The following is a 12,030-nucleotide window of genomic DNA, read 5'->3' as shown; positions in this document are numbered from 1 at the left end:
ATCATTGGGATTTTAATTGGAATTGCATTGAATCTGTATAGCACTTTTGGTAGTATGGCCATTTTGACAATATTAGTTCTGCCTATCTAAGAACATGGGAGATCTTTCCATCTTCTTTAATTTCTTTCTTTAGTGTTCTGTAGTTCTCATTGTAGAGTCTTTCACCTCTTTTGTGAGATTGATTCCCAAGTATTTTATTTTTTTCGAGGCTATTGTGAATAGGGTAGTTTTCCTAACTTCTCTTTCTGAAGATTCATCACTTACGTATAAAAAGGCATTGGATTTATAAGCATTATCCCCAGCCCTTTTTATATTTTATTTGGAGGCAGGGTCTTGCTGAGTTGCTCAGGGCCTCACTAAATGCTGAGACTGGCTTTGAACTTGCAATCCTTCTGCTTCAGCCTCCCAAACCACTGGAATTACAGATGTGTGCTACTGCACCTGGCAAAAAAGGGTCTTCAAACTAAAATACACAGAAAACAAAGTGACCCACTGATTGGCTGGTGAAAATGTTATGACTAGAGAGCTTGACAGAATCAAAACCTGTATTCTCCATAGTAGCAAGAGTTTAGTATTTGTTATTCAGTGTTTGCAGTAAATTTATGGAATAAAACAATTGTGTAATGAAAAATGTAAATATACAAAACAGGAATATATATTTTGTTTTGCATTCTAGTATGCATTCAATGAAGCTTATTTATTTTTTAGATTTTAACCTTTATTTTATTTACTTTTTTTTTTTTTTTTTTTTAATGTGGTGCTGAGGATTGAATGCAGTGCCTCACCATGCTAGGCAAGCACTCTATGACTGAGCTACAACCCCAGCCCTCAATGAAGCTTATTTAGGACAAAACAAAACAGAACATGGACTCCTAAAAAAATGTATAAATGGAAAACAAAGAAAATCTCCAAAACAAAAAAATGTGTATTAATCATTATGTGGTCCTATATTTCTTTGTTATTTATTTATTTATTTATTTTTTTAAAGATAGAACAGAATTATATTTTTTGTATCTTGTTACTTTCCAGCTAAATATGGAAAACAATAGTCAGTGCAAGTCTTGAGTTGGTCCACATTATTCTGCAAAACAGTCTCTTCTTGGGTAGTAACTTAAACAATCAGAAGTCTGTTGCCATATTTAGGTTCATGTCCTCTGGTTAGCTGCTCCTTGGCATGCTTGGTTACTTAAATTATCTTCTCAGTCTGCACTAGGAGGTGATAGAAACTAGAGGTAAAAGATCAGACATTTCCTGCTCATAAACACCTTTAAATCACCTTGAATAAAAGCAAATCACTTATTGGAAGTTACAGCAGATAGAAAATTGTGGGTTGCCAGTAACTGAATCTAAGCTCTGACTCCTTTACCAACATTTTCATTTTTCTTCTGCTATTGTGTTACCGTTAGCATCCTTTTATTTTAATTTAAACTACTTTTTTTTAGCATCTCTTAAGACAAGCCTGATGGTAATGAGCTCCCGCACTTTTGTTTGTCTTGGAAAGTTATCTGAGTTTTTCTGTGTATAGTTTTCTTGGTTGGCAGTTTTTTTTGCTTGTAGCACTTTGACTATATTATCCCATGTCCTTCTGTCCTGTAAGGTTTCTACTGAAAAAAAAAAAATGCTAATAGTGTAATGAAGGATCTTTTTGTACAAGACAAGTTGTTTCTCACTTGCTGCTTTCAAAATTCTTTTTGCCTAACTCTTTTTTTTTAAATTGCCATTTCACTATTTGTCAAAGGAGTTTTCAACATGCTTAATTTTTAGGTCTTGGTTTTCCTATTGCCTCCTCCTGTACAAGTCTGCCAGGCAGACAGTAATAGACAGGTTTTCATCCTATCTACCATTATTATATACAGATAAGCATACATCTAAAAGCAGTTGGAAAATAACTATAAAATAGAGAAATGCTGACTTGAGAAAAGAACAAGGAGAAAATATGGTAAAATTTTGTACAAAGAATTGGGAAACACTGAAGAATAAAAAATTTAATCATATTTTGCTATGGGTCCACTGGGGGGGGGAACTACAAATCTTTTAGTTTCTGTGTGTAAAAAGAGAAAGAATCTCATAGAAAACAGTAATATTCATGTTCATATACAATTTTCCTGGTCTTTGTAATACTAGTTTTTGATAAGACTGTAAAAATATATAATAAGTCATAATATGAAAGAAGTCAAATATCAAGAGCCTACATTTTTACACAAAATTTAAAGAAGAAAAAAAAATCTAACAAAACAAAACTAATTGGAATGAGGATTGAGTTGAAATGGTTTGTCTAGACTAGTCTGTCCAAATGTAGGGGGGTACATGATTTGTTGTTTGCTTTTTACTTTGGAAGAACTAGTATTCAGTTACCCAGTAGATGTCCTAATGAGTGCCATTTAAGTTAATTGTAAAAGTTATGGCTTACAATTGCTTATTCTTCTAAAGTGTACAATTTTTTATAAATCTTACTCCTATATAATTAGGAAAACTTTAACATTATAAAGATAAATTTCAGTTTAATTCTTATCCGAATGATAAATTACTTGTCAATTTATTAATTCTAAAAAGCAATCCATTCACAAATTTGAATAAACTTTGAAGTTTAAGAATGACATTGAAAACACACTCATATTTAGTGATTGTTTTGCAGACTAGTTTTTAAAACTTGCAACGACTACTGAAATAAACTGAGTTCTTAGACTTTAATGAAACGTTCAAATTTAGTTATGGTGTATAAAATATGAAATAGTTATAGATTTTTCAGAGATGTATTCTAAAACAGCTATGCAAATAAATGCTCACTGCTATTTCTCTGTAGTCATTCTTATATTATACCAGTGTTTCTCAGTCTTTTTAAATTATACCTCCAAATCCTTTTTAGACTTTCTGAAAACTAATTACCCACTGTCATCTGTCCTGAAATTTTATACCACAGATATATTTGTCTATCTACCTATCTATCCATCCATCCATCCATCCATCCATCCACCCACCCATCCACCCATCCATACTATACTCCTTTGAAGGGCTACAGATCATTGTGAAAGCTACTGTTTTTCATCCCTCCCCTATAGGAACTAGTTTTTGTCCTCCTGGGGATGATATCACCCTTGTTGAGAATATATTTGTCATACTAACCTTAAATGCTCTTGGGGTGACGTAGCTAAACTTCCCAGACCACATTTGCTTGATCAGTTCAGCATATGATTTAGCTATTTCGCCTCTCATTCCTAAGGGATTGTCAAAATTCAGTTCTTCTTGATATTTATCATTGAGGAAATACTCAGTAAGTGGAGGTGTGTTGCTCAAACACTGCAAAAAATAAGATGTATTTTCAGGTAAAAGTAACCATACATACACTTTTCTTAAAACATGCTAAAATAAAGAGAAAAAATTGTTTTGCCATACAAAACAGAGAAAAGTAAATGATGGTCTCTGGCACCGAGAAGTTACTGATCAAATAAACACTTAAAAGATGTACTCAACTATTCATTTCCTAAATTTCAAATCAATTACTTATAATAAATGAAATGCTAATACTTGTTGCTGTAAACACTGCATTAATTTTAACCACAGCAAACTACCTATTAAGTGGCAGAGAAGTTCAAAGTTTTCTTTCCTTCTTTTACTTGATTGGTAAAAATTATGGATTGTCTACTATCCCAGGTACCTGCAAATAAATAGCCTGAGTATGTAAAAACTGAGATACAGGGCAAGCAAAAAAATAACTTTAAAAATAGGTGTAGTTGGTTCTCTGTATCTGCAGATTCAACTAACACAGATAGAAAACTATCTGGGGAAAAAATTGTGTCTACGGTGAATATAGAGACTTTTTTCTTTTTGGTATTCCCCAAACAATATAGCAGAAATTTACACAGCATTTAAATCAGGAATTATAATTAATCTAGATATAACTTAAAATATTGGAAGAATGTGCATGGTTATGCTCAAATAATACGTTATTTTATATAAAGGACTTGAACATTCATGGATTTTGGTACCAATAACCACTGATACTGAGGGATGAACTGAACTTACTGCTTCCACTATTAATTACTTATCATTAAAAAGCAGCCTTTAAGCCTTTCATCTGGCCAATTACCTAAAGAAGGAATAGTACAACAGTACTAGCTGAACCTAAGAAAATAAATTTCAGTTATGAAGACTAGGTAAGTGTATTCTCACTTTTCTCAGTTCTTGTTTTAATAACCATCCAATTTTCTTTTATGGCAAAATAAAAACTATGAGTAATTTAATTCTTCAACTCTTTTCCATTGTGAATAAAATATATCCTTTGAAATAAAAATAGATGATGAAAGTAAGTTTCCACAATATTTTATCTCAAGATGGAATAATTTTAAGGTGATGATACCATATAATTTGATCTCAATATGAACTCAACATTACTTTATTAAGGAGATGCCTAGAAAATGCAGTGTCTGATATAGACAATATAGCCATATAGGTAACCCATTTTTTTTCCTTTTCTCCCTGCTGAAGGAAAATATTTGTCAAATGACAAATTGTTAGTTGCTTGCATGTAAAATAGTAAAAAACCCACTTTGATGAGAGCCTGGATTTATGTTAATGGAAATTAAGTGTAGAACATTTTATTTACAAAGTTTTTCAAAGCTTGCTTGCTATTAAATTAAGTAGACTTAGTAGGGGTGAAAAGTTCACACTGATGAATTTTTAGACAACTCAAATGTTGTGAATTATAACTATATATCATGTATTATTGAGCTAAAACTGCAAATAAACATAGGTCTTTCAATTATGGTGCTTAATTTTGTGGTTTCAATTATGAATCAATTTATGTTTACTCAAGTAATCATATCTATTTAGGAATTTTCTACATCATAAAAATAATATCTAAATTAGTCTGGCCCCTATTCTAAAGACAAAAGGGAGAACAATATATTTATAGAAACATGAAATTTGTATTATCAGATTCTTATACACAGTTAAAAATGTCTAGGATGGGCTATACAGTTTTTAAGAATTATTTACATATCACTTTTAGTGTAAAAATTTTTATTTATATTAGTAAGAGGAAGATAGAAGTAAGCTATAGTGTAGGAGGCAACTAAGGGAAAGTATATTATCCTTTCTAACTTCTTTTATATCTCAACACCTCTCATAATCTCATACTCCTTTGGAGTTTCATTTTCTCTTCTTCATTTCTATTATATGCCCTTTTAATTATAAATCCAGAAATGGAGGGAGGATCAGGCAATCTAGAATACATCAGAGCTATAAAGAGCATAAATGCCATCTTATATCACCTGAATCAATGTTAAAAGACAAGTAAGTGAAGGGAGGTAGAACAGCAATTTTCAATAATTATTAGTTTTTAAGTCTTTATATTTAATCAGCTCAGTTATGCTAAGCATAAAACATTCCACTACTGTTTATTAATACAATTATACAACATCGTAATTTATGGCTCTATCAAATATCTCAAAGAACCAAGTTGTGCAAATATAAATAATTCTTGAGTTTTACTTGTACTTAATTATTCACATATAGCCTTATCTTGCAAAGAGCTTCCAAGTACAACACATTGGTTTTTTTAACCTTTAAAAAGCGTCAAGGATGATCTTTTTAATAGGTACATCTAACCAAGTTACTTCCTTGCTACAAATTGTTCAATGGCTTTCCCTGCTTTCAAATTAGAATCCCAAATCCTTAAATGGATCTGTTGCCCACCTATGTACCCTCATCCTTTGCCAATATCTTTTCTGTTCTACTTTATTGAGCCTTATTTGTTTACTTGTGGGGTTCCTGGACCTCTACATATCGTCTCTAAGTTTGCAACTTTAACTCTTTGAAAAGTTACCTTTTTTTGCCTTAATGTTTACCAATCCATCAAGATTCTGATATTGTGTCTGGGAAGCCTTCTTAATACTTGTTTTCTCCTGTATGTTTCCATATTGTTTAGTGAGCACTTTTATTACAGCAATGATTTTATAATAAACTATAACTTTAATTTTTAGTTTGTCTGTCTTGTCAAATGGTCTGAGACCTAAAGGAAAACAGATACCATGATAACCTTTATATTTACATCTCCAGCACTGAACACTACTACTTCACCTGGCACTTAGGATGTGTACAGTAAATATGTGTTTAATAAAAATGTTTTTACTTATGTTTACTAATGTATTTATTCTCTCAGATTTTACTCTTCAATAAATGTTAGCTACAGAGTGTTCAATAATTTTTTTCAAATAAAATACTACTAGAGGCAGCAAAGTATGTTTACTTGTATTGAGTAATCTCAAAAGTATCTTCAAGTACTTGAATAAGAAATCAAAAGAAGGGTAGTACATATTAAAAACTTCCACTCTTTATTTGATTTTTGGTCAATCCATGATCTGTTTTGCAATGAACCTCTGTGTTTGGGCTTTTTTAGACTACCATTTATTTTTACAACACATGTTGGTTTAAAACTAATTATAATTCACTGTTAACACACTAAACAACAAATCACAAATAGTTTTAATGATAGGTAATTGTCCAAATTACCTATGAAGATATCATAACCAGTATTTAAATTTTAGCTATTTAGCCTAAATGGGTCAAAACAAACATCTTATTTGTGGAATATAATGTTTTAAGATTCTCTCAAGCTACAATTCTCTAACAATTTGCAAACACACATACAGAAATTCAATAGCCAGTATAATTTTTGTATTAACACACAGACAATAATTATTTAAAAACTAAGGTGGTGCCAGGCTTTCCTCCCTCATTTTGAAAATACCACTAAATAAGGAATCAATAAGTTCTTGAAATAGCATAAGATCAAGTTAAAATATTAAAAAAGTTTCACTCTAATTTTTGGTACAAATTTCAAGATATAATTGGAAAAAAGATCAAACAACTAAAATATTTCCAGGCCCCAGGTGATGTTCTACTAGTATTCAGTACCACCATTCTGGCAGAAGAAAGTCAGTCTTAAATATTTTTATAATATAATTTGATTTGTAATACTTCATGTAACTCATTAATCCAACTCTTTTTATGTAAGGTTATCTTGGAAAGATGAAAATCTTTGATACTGCAAGAAAACTGTACACTTGGACTGGCTGTCATTAAACACAATGTTTCACAGAATAATGATAATTTCTATCAGTTCAATAATAAAAACCATAATCAGAATCAAGTATCTTAAGATTTTCTACTATAAAAGTATCAATTTCCTATTAGATAAGAATGTCCTAAAACAATCTCCTTTCTTAAAGACACATATTTAAAAGTCCTTTATATGTAGAAGTAGGAAATTTTCTTTTTAATTTTTAAGATACTTTGTATTAAAAAATACAACATGTTGTATCTATGTGAATATATCTCTTACTCTCAATGCTTTCTGGATTGCAAAATAACAAAACTCACCCTTTCTTAACAACATGATTGTTCTTAACAAAAACTGAGAATATATATGAATATATTAAAAAAAAGAGGGCTGGGGATATAGTTGGTAGAGTGCTTGCCTTGCATGCACAAGGCCCTCGGTTCAATCCCCAGCATCAAAAAAAAAAAAAAAAAGAATATAAACAGTATATTTTAGTTTATGTGAGAATATACATGAATATATTTTTAAAAATGAAATGATATAAACAGTATATTTAGTTTGTGGATATATTATAAATATTCTATGTGTGTGGGTATTTCTGAGTTTTAAACGTGTCTACTAGTTTCATGTTATTTTAGAGTTATGGCTCTTGTTAATTTACTGAAGTCAATTCTGACAATGATGAATGTCGAAATCTCAGTGTTTTAGGAGAACTGAATCTTACACTTTATCTCTAATAAAATGAGGTCTAAATATGAAGCAATGTGACTGATCATAAAACACCTACATGTTTAAGTCATATTTTGTTTCTATGATAATTGTGCCTAGAGTTGGTCTTAAAATTTCTGCTCATTTTATAAAACATCATGTTAAAAATAAAGCAATAACCAGACAGAATAAAAAGATTCTGTACCTATAGTTCCAACTCATTGCAAAAGATAAAAAGTAAAAAAAAAAAAAAAAATTATGTTAACGAATAGGTACTATTAACGAGGTTAAATATTTTTAATGATCATTATGCAAATTTATAGTGTACAACATTGGCAAGGGCACTTGAAGATTTAAGGATTAAAAAGCTAAATTTCATATTTAGTAGATGGTAGGTTTTTGGAATTCACTAATTTAGCATTTGTGATATAATGATTAGAGGGAAGGTTCAGGAAATAAGCTACTATGAATGAAAGGCTGTTGATCCAGGAACAATGGTAAGAATGGCTGGTATATGTGCAAGCTAATCATTTAGTGAGAAGTGACTGTTACCTATCTGTTCTTTGAAGTGGTTATGGGGTTCTCTAAATGCATTTTATATTGTATATGTATTTCATATTGTAAACTTCAAGTAATAAGACTATTCTTGAATTTGAATTAGGAGTCTTAAGACATATACCTTAGCTTATGTATTAAGATTGAGCCTTCACATGCATTCATTCCTCTCCTTAGAATATTCGTCCCCCGTAAGAAATTCCTACTTATTAAGATTCACTTTAGCATCTACTCAAAGTTACAAGTTCCTCAGTACCTCAAGAAACAAAAACAAAAAACAAATAACAAACAAACAAAAATGAATATTCCATCATCAGGGCTAACCCTATACCTTTAACTTACATATACGGTAGAGTCCATATCTTACTTATATTTACACCTCAGAATTTAGCACAATACCTGCCATATAGCTCAATTAAAGTGTGTTGAGTAAATGAAAACTTGCATCGTAGAAGGACTAGAAGTATTGCCTAATTGAGAAAGCAATGGGAAAACAACAGACTAAAAAGGAGATCTGAATTGAGTCATTCTAACTCTATCCGAAAATTCTACAAGTTCAAAAATAACTACAGTTCAAGTAACACCTGAGAGAGATCCCTAATGAAGGAACATAACTATCGTATACCCCAAATAACTCTCTATATGTAAAAGATAAGTGAAGGAAATATATTTGGAAATTATAGTTTTATAAAGACTCTTTTCCCTAAAATCTTCAACCTGGAACTGGACATGAAAATTCTAAAGAGAATTCTCTTAAATAATCAAATGTCTCATCAAAAGACATTCTGCTATTATGGTTCAATGCATATACACCTTCATCCACTGCAATCCTAAAGAACTATGTTAAAAAAGAACATTCAAATCATTCATAAAGTATTAATTCTTCATAAAAAGTAGTTACAAACTTCCTTCCTTAACCCAACATCCTAAAACTTTAATATTATGGGAAATATGATTTTCTTTCATTGTTTAATTACTTGGAAAGATGCAATGCATCCTACATATTTTCTTTATATACACATGCACAAATCTTATTGTTCTTACTTTTTGAAAGTAAAAGACTTAGTCTTTTACTAAATATGTTCTGGTCACTAAGATTGATATTTCTAAAAAAAATATAAGTGACACATGTAAGAGTCTCAATTTTGTATTTCACTATAAACTTCTATATAGGTTTTTGTTTAGACTGACGAAGACAAAGTCCTACTATATAATCAAATCTCAAGTCTGTAATCAACATATTTTAGGAAATGAATAATTAATAGCCATCCCATAACTTGTAATGAACTGGAATTTCCCCAGTACCTGGAAAATAGCCAAAGTAATCCCCTTCAAAAAGAGAAAGTTGTCTTTTGTAATGCTGAATATGAACCACTCCCTTTCTGTTCAGGTGCTCCAGAAGCCCAATTCTCAAGTGATCATGTATGCTCACTATTTAGTAAACCGGTAACTAGAACAGGAAAGAAAACAAACTTAATTTTTGATTACCTAAAGTTTATGAGTTGTGCAACTCATTCTGTAACTGATAAAAAATGTAACGCCACTCACAACCCTTTAAAAAATAGCTACACCTTCAAACTGACCAAATGTAAAAATAAAAACCCAATCTAAAATTAGGGATTCATTCTTATTTTTTTATGACTTAAAAAATAAAACCTAAAGTAATCCATGGCAAATGTCTTTAGAGTACCCTCAAATATGCTTTTTCCCTCTGGATTTTAAGGTTAGATGGATAATTTTTAAATTTGCCTGTTGTTTTCCAATTTGTCATGACAACAGTAACAGTATCAGCATTCTGAAAAGGTACTGTATAATTCCAAAGCATTCTACTAATATTGGGATATAGGCCTTAGTTCTATAAAATAAAAAAAAACCAACCAACCAAACCAAACCAAACCAAAATAGTGGATGATACTAGAAAGTCTGATGTAAACTTTCACAAGGAAGAACTATAATATAGGCCTGTGCCATCATCAGGTAGATTTAAAAAATAATTTGATGTTCTTATTTTTGTTATTTTTTTCTAAGAAAGTCAAATCTCATGAGATTTTAGAGATAATTCTGAAGATCTCCAAATATTTGTGAGAGCAAAGAAAATTATAGAGCAAACAAAATTATAGCTCTATTTTGCTTTATGTTTCTATTTTTTGAGCTTTTTAAGAAAATGGATATAATTTTCCTCTTATTTATTTTTAAAAACTTTTACTTTTGCTGTGTTTTCTTTTCTATACAACTAGCTGCTAGAAGCAAGAAGTACCATATTCTAGATGCTGTTCTATCACTTTTATATTATTACTATGTTTTCCTAGGCTTAACAACATGAATAAAATTAAACTAAAAGTCCCATTGTTTTCCCTTCCTTCAAATTCTATGGTATTTCTTCTTCATATACTACTTGAATTCAATGAAGAATTATTCTCAAAGTTATGGGAAATATGAAAGAAAAGTGATGGGATACACTCTTTTGGCTAGCAAGGAAATGTCAATCCTCCCCCCCCATCTACAGAATTGAAGAAAACTAATTCTAGGTTTGTCAAAAAGATTACCTTGTTACTTGCAGTAAGTAAATCCTGTAACTATAGATGTCCCTGTTAAAAACGTCATGATTATGTAAAGATCACTGATTTTCATATTGAAAGCTGAAAGAAATTGGATAGAAGATCCTTTGTGATAAAGATAAATTTGAAAGTCTTGGCTATAATGATTATTATACCAACAAAGCTATAAGCTTCAGGTACGGTATATTTAAATAAGGTTTTAAACCATTAGAGTATGACAGCAATTCTGATTTTTAAACTTTTTTTTACTTTTTAGCAACAGACTGAGTGATTTTATGTTTAGGTATTCGCTTTATGGAAAGTATGCTAAAACCAAATGAGTCTACTAACATTAAGAAACAATTTTAAGTTATATCTATTTTTTAAAAAAACTAAAGCTTATAAATCCAATTTTAATGTTCAGAAACCATCTCTTAACCCATTAATAATTCAAAACAAGCTCACAATGAAATAATGCCAATATAAACTTTTTGGCAAGCAAGATAGTCAAAAGTTTTAAAGGGAAAAGGTTATTTATGTGTCCAAACACACACACACAGACACACACACACACACGTATATATAATATTGGTATTCAGTCCCTTGCACATAATATTCAGTAAAGAAAATAAACAAGTATTAAGAATTGTATGATTTGTTCATCTTTAATTTTCTTGCAAGAGCATACAAGAAGGGGCAGCAGAATTTTTTTAATGTTTAACTGATTTTATTACACTCTAAATAACCAAGTCATGTATTTCTTTGTCATTTCATTACACTAGGCCCATAACTGATAATAATTAAGCTGAAGTGAATAGAAATTTAAATATCATATGATAGTATGAATTATAAAGGTGTCTATTTTCATAATCAAAAAACTTCAAATTTATCTAATCACTCAACAAATATTTATTAAGGAAAGATCATTATTCCAAAAGCCTCTAAGTATATAAAAATGTTCTAAAGGACTTTCTCATATGATTCATTGTGAAATCATCCAAGGAACTATTTTTATTATAGTGCTGGTATGATCTGTCAAACTATGACTAACATGGCAGCCTAATCCAAGTATTAGGAGATTTCTTGAACTTTCTATTTGGTAGTTCTTTCACTTTTTAGTTGTAAGAAATAAATGTTTATTATGTTTTAATTCTTTTTAAAATTATTGTG

General features: G+C 30.3%; 1 protein-coding gene across 6 annotated transcripts in view; it reads right to left on the bottom strand.

The window, feature by feature from the left end:
* The window catches only part of Usp15 (ubiquitin specific peptidase 15), a 108,847-nt gene that overhangs the window by 20,507 nt on the left and 76,310 nt on the right, over nt 1-12,030 (bottom strand). For 2 of the 6 annotated variants that reach the window (XM_047549056.1, XM_047549057.1), the window contains one exon: nt 3,124-3,297. In XM_047549056.1, coding sequence (XP_047405012.1) covers nt 3,124-3,297 — 174 coding nt within the window. Of the gene's footprint in view, nt 1-972; nt 1,210-3,123; nt 3,298-5,872; nt 6,011-9,628; nt 9,774-10,869; nt 10,963-12,030 lie in introns of those variants that run through there. The other 4 variants (XM_047549059.1, XM_047549060.1, XM_047549061.1 and 1 more) reach the window with 4 other exon arrangements.

Source organism: Sciurus carolinensis, chromosome 4 (assembly GCF_902686445.1).
Source record: "Sciurus carolinensis chromosome 4, mSciCar1.2, whole genome shotgun sequence".
Taxonomy (NCBI): Eukaryota; Metazoa; Chordata; class Mammalia; order Rodentia; family Sciuridae; genus Sciurus; species Sciurus carolinensis.
This window is presented reverse-complemented; position numbering and strand designations above follow the sequence as displayed.